At 46.1% G+C, this 27,766-nt stretch overlaps 2 protein-coding genes across 2 annotated transcripts in view; both read right to left on the bottom strand.

The window, feature by feature from the left end:
* SRP72 (signal recognition particle 72) overlaps positions 1-10,293 on the bottom strand; it is a 216,911-nt gene extending 206,618 nt beyond the window's left edge. Inside the window, exon 1 of the mRNA XM_081176374.1 lies at positions 10,266-10,293. Within this exon, the coding sequence (XP_081032500.1) occupies positions 10,266-10,278 (13 nt within the window). The 5' untranslated portion in view covers positions 10,279-10,293. The remainder of the gene's footprint in view (positions 1-10,265) is intronic.
* LOC308576701 (putative DBH-like monooxygenase protein 2) lies at positions 4,583-23,395 on the bottom strand. The gene is made up of 13 exons (XM_081176508.1): positions 23,060-23,395; positions 21,347-21,493; positions 20,261-20,422; positions 18,662-18,745; positions 17,731-17,898; positions 16,624-16,726; positions 14,660-14,826; positions 12,103-12,194; positions 11,154-11,250; positions 10,982-11,041; positions 7,765-7,895; positions 6,481-6,595; positions 4,583-5,414 (listed from the first exon to the last, which is right to left on the bottom strand). The coding sequence occupies exons 1-13, from the start codon at positions 23,339-23,341 to the stop codon at positions 5,172-5,174; spliced, it is 1,851 nt and encodes a 616-aa protein (XP_081032634.1). The 5' UTR covers positions 23,342-23,395; the 3' UTR covers positions 4,583-5,171.
* Positions 23,396-27,766: the final 4,371 nt, after the last annotated feature.

Below are 27,766 nucleotides of genomic sequence, written 5' to 3'. Positions count from 1 at the left end.
CACTAACCATTTCCAGAGCAAACAAGATCCCATTTATCTCTTGCTGATGCAGATACCACCTTTATGGCCCACAATAGAAAGCGTCCTTTCATACTGCATCACGGTGTGGTACGCTGGTTTGACATCAGCTGATAGGAAGTGCCTACAGAGGGTGGTGAATACAACACAAGATATTATGGGCTGTCCCATGAATCCGCTGGATGAAATAGCGGAAGAACGTTGCCTCAGGAGAGTGAGGAAAATTCTCAGGGATGATTCACACCCCGGCTGGCACTTTCTTGATCTCCTGCCCTCGGGCAGAAGATATAGAAGCAGGATTAGTCGCACCAACAGGGTAGAGAACAGCTTCTATCCCTGGACTGTTAGGCTGCTGAATGAAAAGATAACAACAGGGCAACTGGCTTTCGGGTTTGGTGGGTGTGCGTCAGTAAACGAGGGGAATTAAGACTAATTGAGCTGAGTGTGGGGTGCTCATGTAACCTCACTGTATACAAGTTGTACAAATGACAATAAAGTATTTCAATTTCAATATGGGATCCACCAGGTCTGAAAACCAGATGGATCACATCACTCTATTTATAACCTTTTACTTCATTGTTTCAGGTGCTCTTTGTATTCTGGTTTTTATCACCAATGGGCTTATTGTTGGTGTGAATGTTACCGACTGGATGAAAGGCAGAAGTCTGATGCCCAGTGATGAAATTCTGGCCTGCCTGGGGCTGTCCAACCTTTGCTTCTGCACCTCACTAATTCTGGACTATTTCATTTCACTCATCTGGAAGGAGTTCTTTAGAAAGTTTTACATGGTGCAAAAAATCACATTCACCCTCGATATTGCCGCAAGCTTTTTGAGCTTCTGGTTCACTGCCTGGCTGAGTGTTTTCTACTGCGTGAAGATTGTCAACTTCAAGCAGTCGTTTTTGCTGAGGGTGAAACTACAATTTTCTAGCCTTGTGCGTTGGTTCCTCCTTGGTTCTGTGCTGGCTTCCTGTGGAGCAACATTCCTAGTCTCCTGGACTTTTAAAACAGTGTCCCAAGCGTCCGACAATCTGAGCAACCAGACTTTCCTCAGCCTTCCCTCTGACTTTAACTTTACAAACGACTACAAAAAGCGAAAATTGATACTCGTGCATATGACTATGCCTTACAAACTCCTCCCCATTATCCTGGGCTGTTCTGTTCCCCTAGTGATAGTGATTGCCTCTTCTGTGCCCATTCTCAATACTCTTTTCAGGCATGCCAAAAACCTGGAACAAAATGCAACCATTTTCCACAACCCTCGTCTGGAGGCTCATCTCAATGCAGCCAAGTCAGTGCTGTCTCTTCTTATAAGCTATACTTCCTTGTTTGTTAGCGAGATAATAATCAGAACGGAAATCTTTCCCAACTGGTCTTATCAGTATTTTCTGTGTCTGATCTTTCAACTTGCTACCTTGGTGGCACAAGGTTTCATTCTGGTTGCAAGTAATCCAAAACTGAAGCAATCAGCTGTACAAATTATTTCCTGTGTGCAGCAGTAACCTTAGAAAATCCAAACACAGTTGCTGAGCTTTCGGGGGGCAATCGTCCCCAAAACTGTTGAGCCTTTTTTGGTTGATCGGAAGTGGTGGAAGAGCAGGCTTTCGAAATTGCCATCTAGGAGGCAACAAGGAGGCTGTGTAGCGGGGAACAGATGAGATCTCAGACATTTACTATTATATTTACTATTAGCCCCACCCTGCAGACATTAGCGGAATTTTCTGGTTTATATGGCAACCCAGTGCTGATAGAAAGGCTTGTTTAGGTTTGTAGAAAAATCTGGCCATGGATGACATTGCTTGGGCATTAGGTATAGCATCATCAACACCCTTATTACTTGTGTAAGTTTGCAACTATTTAAAAAAACTTTATTCTTTAGGTAGGAGGAATAAGGAATAATGGATAAACATATGTCTGTCTGTCTGTCTGTCATGGAAACTGTAAAGCTGGGATGAAAACAGACTCACATCACAGGAAAACAAGCCACTGTTGCTTCACTTTATCTATGCCTGTCTTTATTTATAAAGAGACTTCAATTTCACTAATTACAAACTTGAATGGAAGGGATATATTGGGATGTAATGCTCTTGCTAAAAATTCACAAGGCCAACTAGAATTGTTCCAAGATTCAAATCTCAAAGACCTGGTACAGGGTCTCACTTTGAGAGTGATATGGTAAAGCAAACCCATATCTGACTGGTTTTGCAAATAAAAAATGTGTTACACACACACACCATTGAAAAATAAAAAGTGCATAATACAAGTGCATGGAGTAAGATAAGACTCAAACAAGAAGAAAAAGAAAAGAAATAGTACCCATGTAAAAAACAAAACAGAAAAACAACAATAAATTGTTTTGCAAATATAAAATGTGTTGTCTGCTCATGACTTTGGACAAATCACTGCACATGTGAAAATGACTGAATCGTAATATGGCACAGGTTTTGGCATGAGATGAATGATCTCAGGTTTCCTCCACCATCGTTTGCTTGAGTTTCAAAGATGCTATTCTGAGTGTGAAAATTGTTATAGGTTTGGAAAATGAATCCCAAGCAGCAAACAGCTTAGCTGTAGTTCCGGAACAAGGTGGTCCCTCAACTAGGCTGACCTAAAGTTATTCTAGGGCTTTTTATATATTACCAAAAAGACTTTCAATCTGCCCCAATAGAATACTGGTAGGTGTTGAAATGTATGGAAGGCACCAGATTGGAGAAGCCTGGCCATAAACCAGTAAGTCATTTCAAAGCTCTGTGAAACTAACAGTTGGAAATTTAAAGGCGACAGAAACATTGGCATGACAGAAATGTCAAGATGAAAAATTGGTTTATTTGCATCATTTCCATCATTACAAAAGAGATTTAATCAAATTAATATTTTGATACTATGTTCCTCTACCATTTAAAAATAACTAATGAGAGTTTATTAATCAGAAATTGTTTACTCGGTATAATACAAAAGTCAATTTTTGTTTATTGGATAATTAGGAATATCTACAAAGTAGACAGTGATTAGAACATATTGATTGTGTAGGCACTGGCCAGAATAGTAATTGACATGAATTTTAAGAAATGCTTAAGTAGCGAAGATTACAAGATGTAAGTCCATGGAGCAGGGAACAATTTTTTTCAAACAGAAAATATCAGGGCAATTGCTTTCAATCAGGTATTTTAGCTATTATTGTCTCATTTAACCTTAGAATGTGATTGGTTTTTTTAATTAAGCAAATATTTCAGAAATGAAAATGATTCCAATGGCAATTTAAAAATAAATAGATTACTTCCAATCAAACTGCAAAATAATAATTACAATTTTTAAAAGAAAAAACCCCCATATGCTTTCTATTCCAAATCATCCAAACAATCTGTGCTCAGTTTTCAAAGTCTTTCATTTCAATGAGAATCAAAGGTGTTATATAGATCAGGGTTTCCCACACTTGGGTCTCCAGCTGTCCTTTTGGACTACAATTCCCATCATCCCCGATCGCTGGCCCCGCTGGCTAGGGAGAATGGGAATTGTAGTCAAAAAACAGCTGGAGACCAAAAGTGTGGGAAGCCCTGATTTAGATGCATAACTTGCACAAATCAGGATTTCATGTACATATCTCAATGACACTACTTCAGCCTCTCGTAAATTACTGCTGGATCCCAAAGACCAGCCTGGAATGCTTACAGTGTTTCTGAAGGTGCTCAGACTTTGACTCTACTGCATCTGAAGTGGGAGAGAGTTCTATAATTGGGGGTTTGCCACCATGAAGAGGGCCAGGGAGTGTGAGATATGGAGCGTGAGACACCGTATTTTTCGCTCTATAAGACGCACCCGTCCATAAAACGCACCCAGTTTTAGAGGGGGAGAACAAGAAAAAAAAGATTCTTTCCCTCTCTGCGCAGCGCCCCTTCAGTGAAGCGGCCCAACCCCTCTTGCTCTCCTGGCTTCAGCGAAAGCAGCGCGAAGCCACACAACCTGCATTCACTCCATAAGACGCACACACTTCCCCTTACTTTTTAGGAGGGGGAAAAGTGCGTCTTATAGAGCGAAAAATGTGTTTCCTCATCTGATCCAGAAGAAAGAAATTCCAGTGTTCAATCTATTATTCCCTGCCTGCCACCATGAGATATTTAGGTTTTTTTCTGCCTCCTTCTGACCCAATTCAACAGGTAGAGAAATCTTCAAATCCCATGCTTCCTTGCAGCCAACGATCATCATTTCCAGTGACTGAGAAGTCGGGAAAGCCTCTCTTATATCTAGCAAACCTGTTTTGTTGCTGGTTACCAGAGCTATTTTTCCAGAAAAGAAGGTGCCGGAACTCACCACGAAGACCTCCCTCGTTCTCTTAGAATGGCAATGGCGCCCATCTGAGAGGTGCCAGAATTGAGTGAATCTGGTGAGCTCTAGCTGAAAAATAGCCCTGGTAGTTACCATCATTCCCTTCTCAAAGCTAAAGGTTTTATTTTTTGCTTTGCTGAGGGTTAGGATCACCTATTATAATTATTCTTATTAGGAAGGTTTATTAAAAATAAGTCCTTTTATTTTGTTGCTGCAAAAGCTATCATCTTGCTATGGTAAACCTCTCCTGCCATACCACCAGTGTATTCTCCTTTGCCTGAGCACAAGGGGAGGAGATGCTCTAAAATTCGGCGGGGGGGGGGGGCTACAGGAAATTCAGGACCCTCCTTCTCCCTTCCTTGCCCCATGGTTTATCTGGGGAATTGGAGCTGCTGTATCTCTACATACCCTTCAACGTTTCTCCAATGAAAATAGGGACATCCTAAGGAAAAACAGATCAAGTCAGAAATGGGACGGCTTCTGTAAATCCGGGACTGTCCCGGGAAAATAGGGAGACTTGGAGGGTCTGTCTTTACAGAGGGGGAGGCATGCGCTGTTCCTGTTAGCAGGTTAGTGTGCATTCAAAGTGATTTAAAAACAACCACCACCAGCACCCACAATTGGCCATCTTGAAATTCAAGGCGACCTGTTTGGGTTTCTCTCCAGCCCTGAGTGACTTGCTCCAGCTTTGAACTTCATTCACACAGTACCAAAGGATTGTCCGGAGACAGGTGCCCATTGAGATTTAAGAAAAGAACTAGGGTAAGAGCAGCTTGAGAAGGCTTTAGCACGTGAACGACAGCCAGTAACTACTCATTGGCAACGGATGTTCAGAGTCTGCTCTGAGAAGGCGCAAGAAGCCAAGTGAACGCCAGAGGGATGAAGAGCAGGCCAGCAAAAGGCAAGTTGCCCGTTGGGTTGAGAGCCTTGGAGGTCACCGTGGGAGGAGTCGCCTGGTGCTTGGCTTTCCTTTCTAGCGGAGGTGCAGGCGGGGATCTGGAAATGTCCTTGCAGGGCTCTGGTTCAAGGTCAACAATGTCTCGGACAAAGCCAGTCTCATTTCTCACCACCTCCTGGAGGTCAAGAAAGAAAGAAAACTTTAAGGATCTACACCTATTTTTTTTGCTGTAGTTGTGAGGTTGGTACTACTTCTCCCTTGGAGAGATAAGACATACCGTATTTTTCACTCTATAGGACTCACCCGGCCATAGGATGCACCTTGTTTTAGAGGGGGAGAACAAGAAAAAAAAAATCTCCCCCTCTCTGCTCAGCGCCCCTTCAGCGAAGCGGCAGGAGAAACAGAGCCCCTTCCATTATTATTATTATTGTAGGCTCAGGTTGTAACATAAAGATAAAGGGACCCCGACCATTAGGTCCAGTCGTGGCCGACTCTGGGGTTGCGGCGCTCATCTCACTTTATTGGCCGAGGGAGCTGGCGTACAGCTTCCGGGTCATGTGGCCAGCATGACTAAGCCGCTTTTGGCGAACCAGAGCAGCGCACCGAAACACCATTTACCTTCCCACCGGAGTGGTACCTATTTATCTACTTGCACTTTGATGTGCTTTCAAACTGCTAGGTTGGCAGGAGCAGGGACCGAGCAACTGGAGCTCACCCCGTCGCGGGGATTCAAACTGCCAACCTTCTGACTGGCAAGCCCTAGGCTCTGTGATTCTAAATATTACACGGGGCCTGTGTCTGGAGTTTGCCTTGGAAAAACTTCTCATTTACTTCATCAGGAGCTTTCCCCCCTGTGGAAATTGCAGTTGTGAGGGGACCACTGGTTAAACCACCTCTATTTCCCCCAGCGTAGGGTTCTGATCTAGATCAAACCCTCTTGCATTAGCCATTTGTTTAATCCCGCCTCACCCCACACTTAAAGACACAGCTCCTTCACCAACATAATGTGTCATTTGTTCTTTATGGGTCGGTGTCAGACTCGGGACTTGAATGAACCAAGAGTAGGACCTGATCCTAGGAGCAGAAGGATGTAAGACTCAGCCTAGGCTGCCACCATCAAGCCCTGGCCAAAGGGGGGAACTGCAAGGAAACCAGAGAAACTTTGGGTCCCCTTTCTGATTTTTCCAGCTGATGGAATACCAACCAAATACAAAAAAAATTGCCCCCAAAACCTTGCTTACATCAATTGTTTTGATGACCACAATCTGATTGGCCTCCTTGCAAGCCTTCTCTGCTTTCTTGATGGTCTCTTGGTCCCATTCCACCAAGTTTATAGCCATCATTCCTTCCATTGCACTGGAGGGGAGAAATTGAGGAGGAACACAGGAAAAGAAGATTAATGCTTCACAGGGGCTGTGCCATAGGAAGTTGGCAGCATGGAAAGAGAGGCTGACCTTGGAAGAATGAAGACGTATGGGCCTTCCGAAGGAGGATGAATGTGGTTTGAGCTTTAAACACACATTCTCTACCCGGGAAGGCAACCAATGGGTGTCTCAAACTTCTTCCATCACACTTCAGAACAGGGATGAGTGGCTAACCTTTTTTTTGGCTTGACAATGACCCAAATTACCTCAGGCAACCCTCCAGGGGGCTCATGCTTGTATTGAGTGTGGATAATCTACACGGCCGCCTTCCCAAGGCAGTTACACCCAGGGGCACACAGCCACCCCGAAGTCTGTGGATCAGCTGATGAGGGAGATTACCACCCGTTCCCCGCACCATCACATGATAGATCTGATGAATGAGGGTGGGCCCAATTCAAAGTGCTGGTTTTGACCTATAAACCTTAAACGTCTCAGAACCGCAATACCTCAAGGACCGCCTCTTTCCATATGAACCTACCCAGACCCTGAGATCATCTTCTGAGGCCCTCCTTCATGTGCCTCCTCCTTGAGAGGTCAGGAGGGTGGCAAAACGAGAACGGGCCTTCTCTGTGGTGGCTCCCCGCCTGTGGAATGCTCTCCCCAGGGAAGTTCGCCTGGCGCCTTCATTATACACCTTTAGGCAGCAGGCAAAAATGCTCTTTTTTAACCAGGTTGACCTGATTGACATCCCATACCCTTTCAAAATGTGGCTATTTTGGGGTGTGTGTGTATTATTGGGTTATTGTTCTTATTTTGATTTTATATACTGTGATCTTTTCTGTGAACCGCCCTTAGACCTCCGGGTATAGGGCAATATATAAATTCAATAAATAAAACAAGTAAAAAGCCCTATCAGGGTGGTGGGGGCTGTGCCCTTTTTTTTTTTTTTTACTTTTTGGACACCGCTGCCAAAATGGATTGGATTGCACCCCCCCCCCGAAAAATTCACTTAAGGAGGCCTGTTTAGCCCCCACAAAAAACCGTGGATTGGCAACCGCTGCCTTAGAACGGTCTGCCTGTCTCCATCCTGCGACACGATTGCGGATCGGATGCTGTCTGCGTCCTGCCGTGGCATTCAGGCGCCTTCTCAGAAACACTCACTCTGCTGCCTCTTGGCCCAGCTCATGGGCCACCTGCTGAATGTCTGGGTATCCCATGCAGCTGGAGATGTTGTTTCGAGGATAGTAGAAGAGGAAGGCCAGGCACATTTCGTTCAGAGTACTTGGTCCGCCCTGAGGGAAAACAAAGGCCAAATTCATTTAAGATGCAAGAGTTTTGAAAAACCAGAAGCTTTTCTATTAGGAATTTTAGGTGCAAAGGAGGGACGTGGGTTGCGCTGTGGGTTAAACCACAGAGCCTAGGGCATGCCAATCAGAAGGTCAGCGGTTCGAATCCCCGCAATGGGGTGAGCTCCCATTGCTCGGTCCCTGCTCCTGCCAACCTAGCAGTTCGAAAGCATGTCAAAGTGCAAGTAGATAAATAGGTACCGCTCCAGTGGGAAGGTAAACGGCGTTTCCGTGCGCTGCTCTGGTTTGCCAGAAGCGGCTTAGTCATGCTGGCCACGTGACCCGGAAGCTGTACGCCGGCTCCCTCGGCCAATAAAGCGAGATGAGCGCCGCAACCCCAGAGTTGGCGACGACTGGACCTAATGGACAGGGGTCCCTTTACCTTTTATAACAAAGGAGCAGGAAAGACTATTTACGCACGTGAGGACAGCAGCGCGGATACTTTTGGCCCAGAGACAGAAAGAAGACAAAGTGCCGACCAGAGAAGAATGGCTGATAAAGATGATAGATTTACGCCGAAATGGCAAAATCACATCAGAAGATCAGAAATCAAGAAGATAGTAATTTTACTAAGGAATGGGAAAAATTTATACGTTACCTCGGAGAACATTGTAAACAACTAAAAACTTTGGCAGGACTGTAACAACACTTGTAATGTAACAAGAACTATGGGGAATTAGGGAATTTTAAGAAAATGGAGAATCTTATAAGATGCAGTTGAAAAAGGAATCCACGTCAATGGAATCCACGGAGGGACAGAGGGAAGTCCAAGGCTTCAGGAAATTCTTTATGTGTATGATTATGATTTGCAGACAAATGTAGACTGCAAAAACCAATTAAAAAATTGTAAAAAGAGAGAGAGGGGGTTTTGGCCACAGTCCAACAGCATCTCTTGCTGGCTCCAGGTCTCAGCACAGCCAGAGTCAGGACAGTGCTGTGCAGGAAGAATAGCAGACAGGCACTACAGTCCTGTGCCTTTGCAGAGTAGGATTCCCCCTGGCACGTGGGAATCAGTAAGAGATTTGTGGGACTCCCAACCCGCCATATCATGTTCACAAATCCACATCTCACCTCTTGTTCTGTGGACTCTGCCCTATATCTCATCCCCCAACTCCCCTGATACTGGCCTGTGCTTTCCCCTCCTTCCACCACACCCGAAAACCTTTGGTGGCCCTGCAAGCTGTTACTAAAATATTTGGATATTCTGGGGACAGCAAGATTGGATTTAGCAAAAGTTGCCCTCTCCTGAAACCACCTTCCTCCTAATGCTTAGGTCAGTGTTTCCCAACCTTTTTTGGGCAAAGGCACACTTGTTTGATGAAAAAAATCTCGAGGCACACCACCATTACAGCCCCGTGACGTCAGCGCGCAGCGTCACGCCGGGAGGGACGCACGAAAGTGTAAGTTTCAATTTTTTCCCCTCCCCCTTGCCGGGGAACCTCCAAGCTTTGGGGGTGGGGGGGGAGGAGGCAGCAAAGCAAGGGACTGAGGGACTCCTCCAACGACAAGGGTTGGGGAAGAAGAGAAAGGGCTATTCCGCTCCAGTCCTTTCTGAAGGAGCTGAGGGTGGGGGTCCTCCGGCGCCTTCGGCGAAACGGCGCCGGCCCAGAGCGCTTCTAGGAGGCTGCCTTTGTGCGTGACGTAAAGCCCTCTTTCCCTCCCTCCAGCCCCGTGTCACCTGTGGAAAAGGGGGCTGGATCCAGTGACGCAACTCGGAAAACTGTTAGGGAAGCCAGAGCAGGAAAGTGAGTGGGGGGCGGCGGCGCAGCTTTAACCCACGTTTCCTTTTTGAAAGAGAAACTTAAGACTAGATGACCCTTGGGACCCCTGCCAACTCTACAGTTCTATGGCCCTTTGTGGAGGGGGGGCAGCACCTGGAAAGACGGGCTAGGGGATAATTGGGGCGGCCGCCTTAGGCACACCAGAAGCGAAGCACGTCCTGAGCTACAAAAACAAACCCAATTCCTGCCTCGTTTTTTGCAGTTTCTGCAAAGCGAGGGAGTCTCCCCCGCCTCCATTCCTCGGTGCCTCCTCCTCCCCCTGCTCCCCACTACGGGTCTCCCCTGCACTTGGCCAGGCCGCCTCGCCCTCCTTCCTTTCCCAGAGCAGTGGCTCAGAGCGCCTCCTTGCACCGCAGGTACACTCCGTGGGGAGGGGAGGGAGCGGAAGCCCAGACCAGCCCCCAACCCGCTTAGTCCGACCCCTCAAACCTTCCCAAAATAAGAACTCTGCGTTCTACAACGTCACCCCCCAGCGGGGCCCCCTTTATTCCCGGTGAGAGGGGGGCGGCGGAGGGAAAAAGCTGCTTCCCACACTTACCCGCCGCCATCTTGACTTCCCGCAATGAGCCGGATGCGGCGCCTAAGCTCCCTGCCGTCGCTTCTCCGCCTCCTCTACTTTGCACAAGGCTTCAGGGTCGCCGGCCGATTCATCCATCGGCCGCTCTTTCAAGCCCACTCGGAGGAGGAATGAGTCGAAAGAGCCAGAGACGCAGCCGCAGTGGAAGCCCTGCCCCTCCCTTCCAGTCTCGGGGCGGGGCAGAGGCCACCAGGCTGGCAAGCAGAGCGCCGAGAGCGAGGAAGCTGATGCAACGCGGAGGCAGACCCCGGCTGGCGTGTGTTAGAGCAGTGTTTCCCAACCTTTTTTGGACTCGCCCGCCTCCCTCCAGGCAACATCTCGCGGCACACCAGGCAACATCTCGCGGCACACTAGTGTGCCGCGGAACACCGGTTGGGAAACACTGGCTTAGGTCATGGGTAGGCAAACTAAGGCCTGGGGGCCGGATCCGGCCCAATCGCCTTCTAAATCCGGCCCTCGGATGGTCTGGGAATCAGCATGTTTTTACATGAGTAGAATGTGTCCTTTTATTTAAATGCATCTCTGGGTTATTTGTGGGGCATAGGAAACTGTTCATTCTCCCCTCCAAAAAAATATAGTCTGGCCCCCCACAAGGTCTGAGGGACAGTGGACCGGCTCCCTGCTGAAAATGTTTGCTGACCCCTGGCTTAGGTGGTTTTCAGTCAAGGACTTACGAAGGTCAGTCCTGTCCGGTCTTTGGTTTGATAGTGACATTCCACCAGGAACTCATCTCCCTGTAAAACACAAGAGGACGCGGGGTCAAACCTATAGCAGCAAAGGGTCGCTGGTGAAAATGGCTTTTTCCCACCAAAGCGTGGCCCAAAGGGAAACACTGGGATGACGTACTGATTTGAAAATGACCTCCTCCTTCATGCCTCTGGTCTCCTGGAGATTGAAATCGTACTTGTTGTCTTCACAAATGACCGTCAGCTGCTCTCCATTCCTGGGAGTGGGGTGGGGGTGTGGAGACAAAGAAACAGAAGAGACAGGCAAACCTGAGATGCTGCTGAGAGAAAACTGTAACTGGGATGCAACCAGGCTCTGATCTAATGCCTTCCTGACAAACATTTCTAAGAGCTAATATTACTAAGTGAAATGGCATCTGTTGGTTGGGTTTCAGTCTTCAGTATGAACAGTGAACTGAGTTTTCTGTCTGTGTTCCTGTCCCCCACCTGTTACACACTGAGCCTCTTGGGCTTGCCAGTCAGAAGGTCAGCGGTTCGAATCCCTGCAATGGGGTGAGCTCCCGTTGCTCTATCCCAGCTCCTGCCAACCCAGAAGTTTGAAAGCATGCCAGTGCAAGTAGATAAATAAGTACCACTGCGGCGGGAAGGTAAACACCGTTTCCGTGCGCTCTGGTTTCTGTCATGGTGTCCTGTTGCGCCAGAAATGGTTTGGTCATGCTGGCTACATGACCTAGAAAGCTGTCTGTGGACAAATGCCTTTGACTGGACTTAACTGTCCAGGGGTCCTTTACCTTTACACACCATGAGTACACAGGCCTCCACTTGTTGCAGAATAATGGGGGTGCTTTCATTTGAAAACGGAGTGATCCATGCTATACCTCTTTTCCCCGCAATGTCTAGGCTTCTAGGGCAATAGTGTCTCACACTGAATGTAAACAAACTGTGAAAAAGGCTATGAACGGAAAGTGGAGACACTATATGTACCTTTCCTTGCTTATTTGTTTGTTTTGTATCACAAACAAATGTTTTAAATAAAAACAAATTAATAGAAGTAAAAAAACCACACCAAAAAAACTAGTGTGGCCCACATAGACACTGGCTTTTCTTACCGGTACTGGACTCCTCTCACTCCCAACCCAGCCAAGTGGGTATGTAGCAAGTAACCAAAGACATGCATATCAGGCACTGGAACGCCATTCATCTGCAATCCAAAAACAGGAGGAAAAGGCCCATGAATGGCATCTGGCCCAGGGGCGGAGGAAGAGGGGGTCCGGGGGGTATGGGCCACCTTTGGTGTCACCACTGAAGGGGGTAACAAAATGCCGGGCGGCACTCACCGCGGCGCCTGCAGCGCACCTGAGCTACGCATCTCTCCTGGGAGAGACGGGTGGCTTGGGCGCGCGCAGGCTCCCCACTGCCCAAACGGTCTGCCCTCTACCTCCCCCGCAGCTGTAGGGCGGCTGTATGGGAGGAGGCAGGCAGACCCCGGAGGCCCTGCAATGCGCCCTGTCCCTATGGGCAGCTCACCCCGCCCATGGGCGCACCGCCCCAGGCGCCGGAACGGCTTCCTCCGCCGCTGATCTGGCCACTATGCTTTGAACGCTTTCCCCGGCAAACATCTCAGGAAATCATCAGACATCTATGGAACGTTCTGGCAGCCAAATTTCAGCACCAGAACAGCCATGCTGGCAATTTGCTGCTTATTAGCTACAGCAGTGGTTTTCAACCAGTGTGTCGTGGCACCATGGGATGCCATGAATGCCCCTCTTTCCCTCCCTCCCTCCTCTGATGCCCTCTGGTGTCTCTGCCTCCCAAAAGCTTGTTTGTTGCAGCAGCCTTGACTATGGGCGAACGGTGCCTCTGGGAGGCATCTCTCTTTGAGGTGGGGCAGTTCATAGACCAGGGGCGGCAGCAGTGGACATCCAAAGAGAGGGGAGAGGAGGCTGAGGGAACACTCCACAAGGGAGAGTGTTTGAAAAAGGGTGAGAGGCTGCCCGCTCTGCAGCCAAGGGGTGACATAACTGGGCTCCTGAGCCCCACAGGAGTGCTGCAGAAAGAAACTGGTTGGTTAAGGGAGCCGCGGACTCAAAAAGGTTGAAAACCTCTGAGCTACACCAGGGAGAAGAGTCGGTGGAAGAAGATTGGAGGAAATTTAAAACTTATTTACAGAAATATTGTAAAATTTTTGAATGCTGATGACATTGAAATGAATTGAAGGGGTTCTAGCAACAAGGTAAAATGTAAGATGGGATTGATAATAGATAAACTAATAGGATATGAATTTGCTGAACCAATTCTTAAAAGGGATATAAAAAAGGGAGGCGTGAGGAAGTCAGGAAAATAAGTTAACTAAAGATGAGAAATCAAAAAAGAGGGAGTTTTGTTTTCTTTTATATGTGTTTCTTCTTCTTCTTTTTTGTGTTTAATGTTTGTATTTTTGTATTTTGTAATTTTGTATTTTTCTGTTTTTGTATTTTTCTGAACTTTTCTATTGATAAAACTTAATAAAATATTAATGGGGGGAAAAAAGAAAACCTCTGAGCTACAGGGTCAACCCAAGACATCTGGTTGCCTGAGGTGAGGAACAAGATGGCGTCCATCCCTGTCACCCTGCTAGATACTGGCAGTTGAATCATATTTCAATACCGACAATGGATGAGGTTCTGTACTGCACCAGAGAACCAAAGGGTAGCTAAGGGAGTGGAGGTCAGGCCGTGTGACGCATGCAGCAGCTCTTTCCAAGAAACTCCTGGGTACAGCCAGGCGGTTCAGGGGGAAGAACCGCATGGTTGCCACTGTTCCCCACCCTCAACACCCCTGCTCTGAGGTGGTCACTTCACCGTGCCTAATGGAAGCCAGCTGCTCTTGGGCCAACGCACAGCCTGCTATTTGCCATCCCCCCCCCCCTCTCTCTCTCTCTCTAAATAAAAGCAGGCCCTGCTTTTAACAGTCAGCCATGCAGGAATTTAGCAGATAAAATTTTCTTTTTTTTAAAAAAAAGATATTTATTAAAGTTTCAGCATATTACAAAAATAAGAGAAAAAAGTAAAAGAAAAGAATAAAACAACAAAAACAACAAAAATGAAAACACAAAGTAAAAACAGTTAAAAACAAATCAGTCTTTCCATATCTTATCTTTCATTTGCTTGTTTCCCTGACCTCCTCAGATAAAATTTTCATCGATCTCCGTTCCAAAGAAAGCGCCACCCGTTTAATTCTCGTGAGTTAGGCAGGCTACATAAAAGATGCAGGAGCAAGGCCTGGAGAACAACACTGGCAACCCCACACAAAAAGCTCAATAATTTGGCCTAGCGTCAATTTCTCTCCACAGTGAGGAACAAGCACTTCTCGCCTGCCGTTGCCACTGCAAGACATTTTTACAGCTGGAGGCTGAGCCCTGTCTCCATCCCTACTGCTAGGGCAGCCCCGTTCCCTGCAGTTCCCCTGCTCAGCCCGTTAGCCCCCATGGCTGCTTTCTGCTGGGGAAATGTGCATGTGTTTCCCATGGAACGGGGAGTCTGACCTTAACCCTGAGCTGCTCTTTGTAGAGCTTTTATATAGAACGCAAAAAGAGCATGTCTTTGAATATGAAGTATCAACGCTCAGGGCTAGCATTCGTTACTGAACTGGGGCGGGGGAAGGGCTGTGGAATACTCCGGAACTTACATCATCAAACTGACTGGTATTGCAGACACCGTAGGACATGAAGGACTCGGCTCCAGGGGGGAGGAAATGGATTGGAAATGTGAAGAATCCTGTCTGCAGAACCCCCATGTCATAAGGACGCAGCTCCGTAGTATAATAGAGTCGTATCCCTGAGTTGTCAATCAAGCCTTAGGAAAGAAAACCCGCAGGTGAGCAACTGGTTCTGTATAAGTTTCCGCGCAACTGAAAATATGGTTTGTTCACGCTTCACCTTGTTCCATGCCTAGAAAATCATGGGTCCAAACTGTTTTCTGCTTTCTAGGCATGGGTCTGAGCGGTTTTGCCTTTGCCCTGCTGCTTTCCCCCAGAAATCCTGCTCTGTGGAGAACTCAATTGCTGTTTGCTCTGATTTAGCGCTAAACCACTGGTTTTCCCAGGGGAAAGCGGTGGGGCAAACAGAAGAGTGGATAAGCCCGTGGTGAGAGGCCACTTTACCACGTGAGTGAAATTTTTGGGGGCTTCCAATAATCAAGATAGTATACATCTACTTGTACATTCTAAAGGGACACGGGTGGCGCTGTGGGTTAAACTACAGAGCCTAGGACTTGCCGATCAGAAGGTTGGCGGTTCAAATCCCTGCCACGGGGTGAGCTCCCGTTGCTCGGTCCCTGCTCCTGCCAACCTAGCAGTTTGGAAAGCACATCAAAGTGCAAGTAGATAAATAGGTACCACTCCGGCGGGAAGATAAACGGCGTTTCTGTGCACTGCTCTGGTTCGCCAGAAGCGGCTTAGTCATGCGTCCACATGACCCGAAAGCTGTATGCCAGCTCCCTCAGCCAATAAAGCAAGATGAGTGCCGCAACCCCACAGTCGGTCATGACTGGACCTAATGGTCAGGGGTCCCTTTACCTTTACCTTACTTGTACATTCAACAAGGACAACAAACAGACAAACAGGACGTCAGCTTAATGTCCTACTTGCAAACTTCCAGAGGCATCTGGCTGCTAAACATTGCTGGCATAGATGGACCCTCAGTTCTTACCAGTGTGACACATGGGGCCTACCTCACCACTATCCTGCTAAATTCCTCATAGTGATAAATATTTACTAAAGGACATGAAGAAATATGAATATTTATAGAAGCGCCAACTCCAGAAGCATTTTCCAAGTACAGTTGTATCTTGGAAGTCAAACAGAATCCGTTCAACTTCCAAAACGTTCAAAAACCAAATTGCAGCTTCTGATTGGCTGCAAGAAGCTCCTACAGCCAATCAGAAGCCGCAGAAGCCCTGTCGGACGTTCAGGGTCCAAAAGAACGTTCTCAAACCGGAACAATCACTTCGAGGTTTGCGGCATTTGGGAGCCAAAACGTCCGAGCTCCAGGGCGTTTGGGATCCAAGGTACGACTGTATCAGTGCTTCTGCTGACCATAATCTCCTATTGTCCAGGTCTCCTGGTGCTCAATAGCAGCTGCCCTAACATTTCTCCACAGACACTTCTAATCCAGTAAGACACACAATCACACACACACACACACACACACACACACACACACACACAAATGGCCTCCAAATGCAGAAGCTGGCCCTCCTGTGTCCATCACTCTTTATGTGTCTAGGGCTGCCATACTCTGGCTCTCCTTTCCTCTGCAAAGGAAACATCAGCAGGAATTAAGGAACCCTGAGACATGTAGTTCTTGAGAGAGGCGCACATCTGTCATACTACAACTCCTGGAGCTTTCAGTACAAGTTCTCCCACCCCTGAGATCCTCAGATAAGTTTCATAAACATCCTCAAGCATCACCTACAATTTAGCCTCAATCTCCCCCCTCCTGGAAATAGGCCAGAAGCCTATGCTGTAGTCCCTTAGTCCCCCCCACCCGTAAAGCATAACCAATTTCTCCCCCCATGCTCTGACCCTGTTCCCTGCTCCTCATCAACACATCACCTTCCTCTTACGCAATCAATCTCGTGTGCTTTACTCACCTGGAATTCCATTAAAATTGCTGTAGTGGACTTCTAACCGGATCCACTGGGGATCAATTGGTGTACCTAAGGAGATTCCAGTTTCATCTGGGAACATGTAGCTCTAGTTGGTTGGTGGGGGAGAAGAAAAACAGCTATTAAAAAATGATCAGTTGACTGTTGCGTCCCCTGTTCCCTTGGCTTCTGAGCTTGATGTTGCACAGAAGTCAGTAATATTACAAATTCAGTGAGGCAGCAGTCCTAAACCCATTTACCTGTGAGTAAGTCCATACCTTCCAACATTTCTCCAAAGAAAATAGGGGTGTCCTATTTACTACTACTAATATTACTACTACTACTACTACTACCTCATCCATCTGACTGAGTTTCACCAGCCACTCTGGATGGCTTCCAATATATAAAAAAAACATAATAAAACATTAAACATCAATTAAACCTTACGGGGGAAAACCTTCCCTATACAGGACTGCCTTCATATGTCTTCTAAAGGTTACTTATCCCCTTGGCTTGGGGGGGGGGGGTCACATAACTCCATACCCTCCAACGTTTCTCTGATGAAGATAGGTCCCTAAGGAAAAGTGGGACATTCTGGAATCAGATCAGAAACCGGGAAGGCTTCTATAAATCCAGGACTGTCCCTGGAGAATAGGGACACTTGGAGGGTCTGTAAGTCTCATTTAATTCAATGGGACTTACTGTTGGGTAGACACATAAGGCCGTAAAACCTCTGGCAGGGATCAATAGTGATCCCATCTTCTAGATCTAGACCACATATTTAAAACAGTCGTATGGCACCAGTGAATGGTAGCTAGTTAAGGGAGCTGAAAGTTTTTAGGAAGGCCTTTTATTCAGAAAGCTACAAACCCCAGCCCATTATCTAGATTGGATCAGACACCTTTGCTGAGCTTCCCATTCATTTCAGTGGCACATGCTCAGGAGAATTTAGCCCTGGGAAAATGAACTCAGAAACAGTGAAACCTTGGAACCCGGTTAAAAAAAATCACAGCACCAAAACTCTCTCAAATATCAGTTTTGAACTTCACTGCAATAGTTTGACCACAGGTGAAAAAGCAGTTCTCATGGCCTGGGAAGTTCCCACATACTCACCCCTCCTCCTACAGCCCAGCCCACGACTATCTGGGAGCACAGGGCAAAATCAGGATCAGCTCCGTAGCAGTCGCTGACCCCAGTCGGCAGCACACTGGCATTGCCGCACGCATAAACCAGGATGTGGTGCACCATGGTTTCGTTTCGAGGTGTGATCATGGCCTCAAACTGTAGACAGAGGAAAGAAAGAAGGAAAAACAGTGATTACTTCATTAACTGGGATGGCTTCTGTAAATCCAGGGTAAAAGGTAAAGGTGACTATGGGGTTGCGGCGCTCATCTCGCTTTCAGGCCAAAGGAGCCAGCATTTGCCCACAGACAGCTTTCCGGGTCATGTGGCCAGCATGACTAAACCCCTTCTGGCGCAACGGAACACTGTGATGGAAACCAGAGCGCACAGAAAAACCATTTACCTTCCTGCTGCAGTGGTACCTGTTTATCTACTTGTACTGGTGTGCTTTTAAACTGCTAGGTTGGCAGGAGCTGGGGCAGAGCAACAGGAGCTCACTCCACAGCAGGGATTTGAACCGCCGGCCTTCTGATCGGCAAGCACAAGAGGCTTAGTGGTTTAGACCACAGTGCCACCTTTTACCTTTTTAATCCAGGACTGTCCCTGGAAAACAGGGGCACTTGTGGGCAGGGGGTGGGAGTCTGTGATCCCAGTGCTGAAGAAGAAGAAATGTTAATAAAATATGAATTACGTATGTGCATTGGAGTTATCAAACAACAGCAAAAGTTTATCGAGTGGTCCCTGGGGGAATTTTCAAGCGAATTTAAATTCCTCCCCCTTCATTGGATGGAGTGCATCGTTTGTCAGTGTTGATGTGACACCCCCTCCACCATCACCTGAAACCATCATTTTCTCCTCCTAAAAAACAGCTTACAGTGAGGTCTTCAGCTGAAACCTTTCTATGCTTCTTTCCCACAGTTACCTTGTAGATGTGATGTTTTTCCTTGACTATTGGCAATGGTATGAAAGTGCAGGCATAGGTGGTGTCATCCTCTGGGATAGGGAACTGCAAAACAAAGTCAAAACAACGCTGAGCGTTGTAGGGTTGCCAGCTCCTGGAATTTTCTATTACAATAAAAAAGCGAAGGCTGGCCCTAACATGAGGTAAGATAACTCAATTTGCCTTGGGCAGCAGATTGGAGGTTGTGACTGAAGGGATGGCAGGTTGTGGACCGCTTGGTGTCAACCTTTTTGAAGAAAAGCGAACCCGGTTCCCCAGATTACGAGTCTACCGCTCTTAACCACTACACCACACTGGCTCTCAAAAAGGAAGCTCAGGTTTGAAGAGTGCTTGTATGTTGCTGACATCCTACTATGGTATCCTGCTATTAAGAGTTTGATCATGAGAATACTTGATTTCCTTTGAGCAAATGACTACAGTGGTACCTCGGGTTAAGAACTTAATTTGTTCTGGAGGTCCGTTCTTAACCTGAAACTGTTCTTAACCTGAAGTACCACTTTAGCTAATGGGGCCTCCCGCTGCCACCGTGCCACCACGTGATTTCTGTTCTCATCCTGAAGCAAAGTTCTTAACCCAAGGTACTATTTCTGGGTTAGCGGAGTCTGTAACCTGAAGCATCTGTAACCTGCAGCATGTGTAACCTGAGGTACCACTGTATTCTTGAATCCACTGCGCTAGCAGGATGCAACAATGCTCATCTTCTGGGTCAGTGGTAGATCAGTCTCCCCACCCACCAGAATACATTGGGTTGTATTCAATCGTTGTAATACTCAGATGAGATAGGGCTGCCATACGTCTGGGAAATGTCTGGGAAAATCTGCTGGATGGATATTGTTCTCCTTTTCTCTCTCTTTCTATCTCTCTGTTCTGGTGTTCTGTTTTCTGAAGTGTTAAGGTTTAGCAGCACATCCTCTGAAACTGTTCCACTATAAAATCAGGAGGTTTTCTAACTCACACATTTAGGTTAAAAATGTTACCTTGCCAGAAATGCTTTGGGGAAATTGCTGCTACAGAAAAAACTTACTCATCAGTTTGAATTTTTTAAAAAGTTTTGCAAATAGGTTTAATGTTGTTGGACAACATTTAGTGCTAAGCAGGCTCTAGGGGAAGATGAGTGCCCAACTCTCTTAAAGTCGAGCAACTGAATTTCCCTTGATTTAAGCAAAAAGGAACAGCGCGAGAAAAGAAAGAAAAAATGTTGCAGAGGGTGATTTGAACAGTGAAGGAAGGAACTTTGTACAATCAGCCACTCTTCTGAAATGGTTAAAATGAGTTTAATAGCGTGGAAGAAACCAATGTCAATATATTTATTTGCAATACAATATTATTATTTGTCTAAGTGATTTGCAAATTTGTATTTTTACTTCAAGCTGCAATAATACGTACGCTGGAAAGCAAACAGTGAAAAATATACGCCCGTGTCAATAACACAATCACTAGTTTGAATAAATGAATGAAATCTGTCTTAATGGGAAACACTGAGACTTTTTGATGCTGAATGGAAATATCCAACAAGATCCATGCACTTTGCTGTAAGGCAGCTAGGGAGGTACTACTCACATCGTTGAGCTTCAGGTCATACACCTTGTAGACACTGGGTGAGTGCAATTCATCTTCAGTTGACAGCAGCATCAAGAAAAGAGATTTGTGGATTATTCTCCCTTTGAAGAAGTCAATTGTGTCATCCGTACCATAGCCAGCAATCAGTCGTAGTGTGTCACCCTGTGCAGGGAAAAGTTAAAAGAAAAATCTTCCCTCCATTATCATATTGTTGCAGGTAAGCTGGCAACTAAAAGAATAGATGCGGAACCTTACAAAAGGACAATCCGAGTGGACTCTCCCCGCCCTGACCACGGCAAAAAGACTGATACTGATGAATTGTAAAAATTAAAAATGCAGCTCCCTTCTACAATCGGATTGAAGACTTATCCAAACTCGCAACATATGAACAACTTGCATATAAACACAAACTTGACATGGACAAATTCAATGGCATTTGGAATCCATTCTTACAAATGCTGTAATAGGTTAAGATCTGGGGAAGTACAATAACAACTTTGTAAAATATACAGTTTTGGGGTTTTCCTCCCTCCCCCCATTATTTTCCCTTTTCCACGGGTGCTGTTTCTCTCTTTTATTTACATTTCACCATGTGTAGTGCACATATAATTATGTACTTTTTGCATTTTCAATAAAGATGTTAAAAAAAGAAGAGAAAGAAAGTAAAATCCTCTCATTTGTTATATTTCTGGTGGGATTTGCCTAACCAGCACCACCAGTGGAAGTGCTGCAAAAAGACTTCTGCTTGCACAACAGGGCTTGCTTCTTCTCTCCTCCCTCTCCACCCCCCAGAACAGCCTGGGGGGCAGAGAGGGGAAGATGTGGTGTCATTCCATTCCCCCCCCCCCGAGACCCACCCAACCTAGGAACCTCATGTTACAAACCTTTTCCTCTAAGTACCGTTGCATTAATATTTTAGTTGTGTGGTTTTTTTAAGTGCCACTGATTTTATTGGGAGTGCAAAGCACCCACTCCAGCCTCTTGCATTTTAGCAAACGAGACTTTTAAAAGTGCTAGGACACGATCCGCTCTAAAGCCCACTGGACTTCGATGTGAACTGTAGCTGGATATGGCTGCTTTGGTTACCGTGATGTCCAGGTCATGCTCATCGCAGGTATGGAAATATCGCCTGAATGCCATGGTTGTGGTTGTCTCATCCTGGGTCAAGGACAGCAGCTCATAGTCTTGGCTTTCGTCCTCCAAGACAGTTTCTTCATCTACACCATGCCAGTCCTGAGTGAAACAGGGAGAACAAACTTTTGGAAACACAGAAAGTCAAAAGAGCCAGTGTGGTCTGGTGGATTTCAACTGGGGACACCTGCATTCAAATTCCTCATCAGCAACACATTTTTGGGGGGATAGCCTTTGACCACTAATGTGCATGTCCATGCTAATTCCAAATCCATCTCATCTTTTCTTCTGGGGCACAATTTGTTGCCATCCCTAGCTGAGAGGCATGCTGTATCTTCTTTAAAAGTATTTCTAAACTACAGAATACTTTAAGAAATTCTGAGCAGTGTACAAAAGAGGCAGGAAAACAACGATAAAAACAGAGCTAAAAACAGGAATCCAGGAAAGCCTGTCTGAAGCCAGTAATTAATGCTTTGTGTATGGCAGAGTAAGGGGCATTCTAAAGGGCAGCAGCAATAGTGAAAAATGGCCATTTTCAGATCACTACTTTATGACAATGCATAGGGTGCTGGGCCAGGAATAAAATATGGAGGCTATGGAAGTAAGAAAAATGCCTACCAAACTCATCTGAAACACTGTACAGACAACCTTCCCTGTTCCGAGAGCTAGTCAATCTGTATATCCATGCTCTGGAACATCTATGTACGTATACCATTTTACTGCAATACAAACAAGCCACTACAGATAGGACATATGTATTACCCAAACACAAGGCTGTTGAATGGAGGCAGCTCAGACATTCAGGGCCAGTTTTCAAGTGCAGGTGCTGACCTTTAAAGCCCTAAACGGCCTCAGCCCTGAAGGAGCGTCTCCACCCCAATCATTCAGCCTGGACACTGAGGTCCAGCTCTGAGGGCCTTCTAGCAGTTCCCTCACTGCGAGAAGTGAAACTACAGGGGACAAGGCAGAGGGTCTTCTCGGCAGTCATACCCGCCCTGTGGCATGTCCTTTCAGCCGATGTCAAAGAGTTAGAATCATAGAATCATAGAGTTGGAAGAGACCACAAGGGCCATCGAGTCCAACCCCCTGCCAAGCAGGAAACACCATCAGAGCACTCCTATAGAATCATAGAATCATAGAGTTGGAAGAGACCACTCCTATATGATAAAACACCTATATGATTTTTTTGTAGACATCTGAAGGCAGCCCTGTTTTGAGAAGCTTATAATGTTTGTTGTTGCTGCTGCTGCTGCTGTTTTTCCTGTATTTTTGTTGGAAGCTGCCCAGAGTGGTTGGGCCAACCCAGTCAGATGGGCAGGGCTAAATTATCCCCATCTCCATCCTCATCATAGCATGCTCAGACAACACAGGTTGCACACTCCATTTTCTAGTGGTACACCATCCCTTTATTTTCAGCTGGGCAGCAAAGTGTGGCCCCACCACAAGCTGAACTGATGTTCAACGGGTCTGTTATGTTAGGGAGCCTACACAACAGAGACTACAATACCTCTGGAAGCACAGGTTCTCTTGGCCCCATGAAATCATCACCTCTAGATCCATTTGTAACTTCCATCACAATCAAAGCTGCCTCCCTCTCCCTGCCCCGGTATGTGCAGATACAAACTCCTCGCAAAGAGGAAGCAACAGCTCATATTACTTTCATCTTACTGAGAAATAGACACTGCCATCAGGAAGGACCCCGCCAATCACAAAGTCTGCCCCAGTCATCTCTCCGTAAACAGTGAAGCCAAAAGCCACCCATCCCGTTGTCTTGGCTTCCAGCTCAAAAGTCATCAAGCTGCTACTGTCTTCATGGTCCCACCGCAGGAAGATCTGGTGTGTGGGGTCGAGGAACGCCGAGAAACGCAATGGAGGAACCGGGGAATGGCTGGAGCAGAGGCACAAAGTGGACAAGAGGAACAGCAGACTTTTCATACATGGGTGGCTCATCCTCTTGGGAGCAGAGAGCACCCTTTCTTCTCTCGCTCTCTCAGTGAGATCTCCCTCAAGCTAGCTAGCACCTTATACTGTGGAGACCCGGTTTATATGAAAAGCTGGGACTTGCTGGGACCAGTGCCAGAGAGGAAGGGCAATGGCTTTTATTCTCCGTATCAGATTCAGAAGGTGGGATAAGTGCATCATTTTACATAATGCTATGGCACCCTTCCCAGTGGATATTTGTTGCTGCTGCTATTACCCCTTCCCCCTTTTTGCAGGTGGTGGTGGGGGGTTCCTTGCACAGGCATTGTGCAAAACGTATAAAGCACCTTCTGAAAGTATTTGATTGTGTAAAGCTCTAGTGACTGCAGAGGTAGCTGAGCTATCCCTGGATCATGACCACATACCTGTTTTCTTTGTTTTGTAGGTTTTCTATTGGAAACATAGAAACTGTTCTATTCATGGCATATCTTCACTCTATGAAGTATATGTCAGTACAGCTACTCAAGACAACAACATATTAATATATGTATTATACATATTAATATATGTATTATACATATTAATTATAATATGAACTGGAGAAAAATTCTTTTGCCATTCTCTTGCCTTTGGCTGAAGGAAGAGGGGCAGGAAGGATGCAAAGCTTCCAGGATTTGAATAGTAAGGTAAAGGTAAAGGGACCCCTGACCATTAGGTCCAGTCGTGACCGACTCTGGGGTTGTGGCGCTCATCTCGCTTTATTGGCCGAGGGTGCTGGCGTACAGCTTCCGGGTCATGTGGCCAGCATGACTAAGCCGCTTCTGGTGAACCAGAGCAGCACACGGAAACGCTGTTTACCCTCCTGCCAGAGTGGTACCTATTTATCTACTTGCACTTTCATGTGCTTTCGAACTGCTAGGTTGGCAGGAGCAGGGACCGAGCAACGGGAGCTCACTATGTCGCGGGGATTCGAACTGCCGACCTTCTGATTGGCAAGCCCTAGGCTCTGTGGTTTAACCCACAGCGCCACCCGCGTCCAATAGTAGTTGGATAGTAGCTGATAGGAAAATTAGCCCTTGATAGCCAATTGCTTTGGTGCAGTGAATGGCCTGTGCTTCTCTTTGTTCATTGGATCTCATTACATAATGCAATCAAAGCTCCCTCCTCAGCCCTGCCCCCCCCCCCAGTCTCTAGCATGCAGAATGTGTGCTTGTTCACTGCCTAATTCTTAACTGAGCCATCATAGGCTGATCATACTAATCTGCTGGAAAAGGAGAAAACTGAGAAGAGGACACTTAATCTTTGTCTTAGGAAAGGATTTCAATTGGCTCACATCATTCATCTCGGATTTTATTTACTTAGATGAGAGACCCGCAAGGACTTCGCTAGTCCATGGATTTGGCATTCTGTCCTGTTTTGTGAAGTTGAACGCTTCACCAACACATTTGATGTTAGCTTCCTTTGCTCATTATTTCAGAGGGGCTAAGGATAACCAAAGAATATTATGGTGTGTGGACATGTTTGGACTTAAGGTACCTGTGTACCTGTGTGTTGCATGAGCATGAGTGTGGAGGAGCCAATATAAATGAGTGAGAAAGAGCCCAAAACAAACTCCTAAATACAAGTAGTCTAATATGTTTGAAGATATGAAATTCATTAAGTAATAGTGATAAAGTATCGATACAAGCTGACCTTGATTTGAAAAAATGGTGCCATGTGTTCCAGTAGTTGTCAATTCATCCCAGTGCCTTTGTATGCATTGGCCAGAAGAATGGAAGGCGGAATAATGTTTGCTATGTACTGAACAACCAGGTGGAATACTCCCTGACCACACATGAACCTTCAGCAAATTCTCTCCTTCTTGGTCATATTATTCTTTTGTCTCAATTCAGGTGCAGAAAAGCTATTCCGCAGAGGAAAGCATGCATTTGATTTGGGGGCTGCTTTTGATATGTTGGAAGAATATACAGAAGAATATACAGAAGAATAACAGGCAGTAATGGCTTAAGAAGAGATAAGGATAACATGATTCCTGGAAAGGGAAACCTTGAGCAAGGCTCATTGTCTCCATTCTGGTGTTTAAATGGCATTTGAGATGCCTTCAGGAAGAGGAAGATGTCTATGTGACAACAGGGAGAGATTAAGGTGTATTAAAGGAGATAAATAATAAAAAGGCACTTGTAGAAGACTTAAGACCTGGCACAGAACGGAGAGTGAAGAAAAACAACGAAATATAAGTCTGCTTGCGTGACAATGGATGCATTGAGAATCCGTATCGTTAAGGGGAGAGTGACATGTGCCCTGACACAGATGGGGAGGAGCCAGTGGTTGTGAGTGACAGCTGCTTTAATCAGTTCATTGTGTAAGGGAATAAAGTGACAGGAACTGATAGCGAGGGAGGTGGGCAGTCAGAAGACAGGATGAACAGAATCCGGGGGGTGGGGTGTCAGACAACCTAGGCATTTCCGAAATACCTGTTGCCTTGGTGGATCTCAAAGAACAGAAGCTAAAATGAATTGGCTATTTCATCCAGTATAGGCATTTACGTAACTTTAACAACCCAAAGGCACTGTCCTGCCAAAATTAAGTACTTTTGGATCACATTAATTTAAATCACATAAATTGTCAGGGGGGGGTCAATCTTGTTGACCACCCTGAGCAATTCGAAGGAAAAGTGGGATATAGTACCATTATGAAGAATAAATGAAAAGTCTCAAGGTAGCACTTATTCATTAACACTATGTGTTGTTGTTTAGTCGTTTAGTCATGTCTGACTTTTCGTGACCCCCTGGACCAGAGCACGCCAGGCCCTCCTGTCTTCCACTGCCTCCCGCAGTTCAGTCAAACTCATGCTGGTAGCTTCAAGAACACTGTCCAACCATCTCGTCTTCTGTCATCCCCTTCTCCTTGTGCCCTCCATCTTTCCCAACATCAGGGTCTTTTCCAGGGAGTCTTCTCTTCTCATGAGGTAGCCAAAGTATTGGAGCCTCAGCTTCAGGATCTGTCCTTCCAGTGAGCACTCAGGGCCGATTTCCTTCAGAATGGAGAGGTTTGATCTTCTTGCAGTCCATGGGACTCTCAAGAGTCTCCTCCAGCACCATAATTCAAAAGCATCAATTCTTCGGCGATCAGCCTTCTTTATGGTCCAGCTCTCACTTCCATGCATCACTACTGGGAAAACTATAACTATAACTGTTGTCTTTGTCCATGGAGTTTTCTTGGCAGGGATACTGGAGTGGCTTGCCAGTTCCTGCTCCAGGTGGATCACGTTTGGTCAAAACTCTCCACTGTGACCAGTCCATCTTGGGTGGCCCTGCATGGCATAGCTCATAGTTTCTCTGAGTTATTTAAGCCCCTTCGCCACGGCAAGGCAGTGATCCATGAAGGAGTAATACTATGTATACACTGCTTAATACACAGAAACCCAAGCAGTTTACATAAGGCAGTGAGCAAAGAAAGAAAGAAAGAAAGAAAGAAAGAAAGAAAGAAAGAAAGAAAGAAAGGAAGGAAGGAAGGAAGGAAGGAGGGGTGGGGTGTAGAGAGAAAACATTGTTGCTAGTAGTTTCTTTTTTCCAACCTTAAGTTTTCCAACTTTAAATTCAGTTCCCTAATTTTTGTATTTACATAAAAAGTCCTCATGAAAATTCATCAGCATTTTCGCACAAATGTCTCCAAATAAGTATATTCTTATATGAAGTTTTGATGAGTGTCCACATTTTTGCAAGTGACTTTCCCTCATACAATGCATTTTTGTTAGTTATTCCTCCTAATATATTCATTTTTATGCACCCCCCCACTATATGCATTTTTGTAAATGCTTAGTTGGGGAGTGGTGTTGCAAAATTCAGGTAAGTGCAAATTTCGACAATGATAGCTGCATTTCAGTCTCCCCCCCCCCCTTTAAAAAGTGTGGTTTTGATAAGTTTCCACTTTAATTGTGCACTGAATTTTATTTCTCCTCCATCCCTAGTTGCTAGATAGGAAAAATGCACAACCTGCAATTAAAATGAGGAGGCATTTTGCAGACTTGATAAACCTTTGCTCTGGGAAAGATGCCAGCTGGTGGCTGAAGGTGTGTTTGTCCACTAGGAGGTGCTGCACTCTTCAGAATGAATGTGCTGCTCAGATGGTGGGTCTAAAAACCAGCTTTTCCCAACCTGTGGGTTGCAAAGCCTGTGGGAGTGGGTTGTGGGCTTGTTCTGGACCGCAAGCCCAAAGAAGGGGCTTGTGGGAGTGGTTGGGTGCAGGGATCCCAAAAAAGGATCTCAAAAACACCGGAGTGATCAATTCTGGTGCTTTATTCTGTATTAAAAGAAAGGTATGGGTGAAAGAGGAGAGCGCAAAATATGGTTTGAAGCTCAACATCAAAAAAACGAAGATCATGACCACTGGGCCCATCACCTCCTGGCAAATAGAAGGGGAGGAAATGGAGGCAGTGAGAGATTTTACTTTCTT

The sequence above is a fragment of the Podarcis bocagei genome (assembly GCF_964188305.1).
Source record: "Podarcis bocagei genome assembly, chromosome: 17".
In the NCBI taxonomy this organism is placed as follows: Eukaryota; Metazoa; Chordata; class Lepidosauria; order Squamata; family Lacertidae; genus Podarcis; species Podarcis bocagei.
Note: the sequence above shows the minus strand (reverse complement) of the source record. Positions and strands in the feature narration are given on the sequence as shown.

Coding starts and splice junctions, on each gene's coding strand:
- LOC308576701 (XM_081176508.1), bottom strand. CDS start 23,341: ATGAGCCACCCATGTATGAAAAGTCTGCTGTTCCTCTTGTCCACTTTG. Junction 14,827..16,623: donor CAATTTTAATGGAATTCCAG/GTGAGTAAAGCA, acceptor TTCTTTCCTAAG/GCTTGATTGACAACTCAGGG. Junction 7,896..10,981: donor ACCGGACAGGACTGACCTTC/GTAAGTCCTTGA, acceptor GTTTTCCCTCAG/GGCGGACCAAGTACTCTGAA.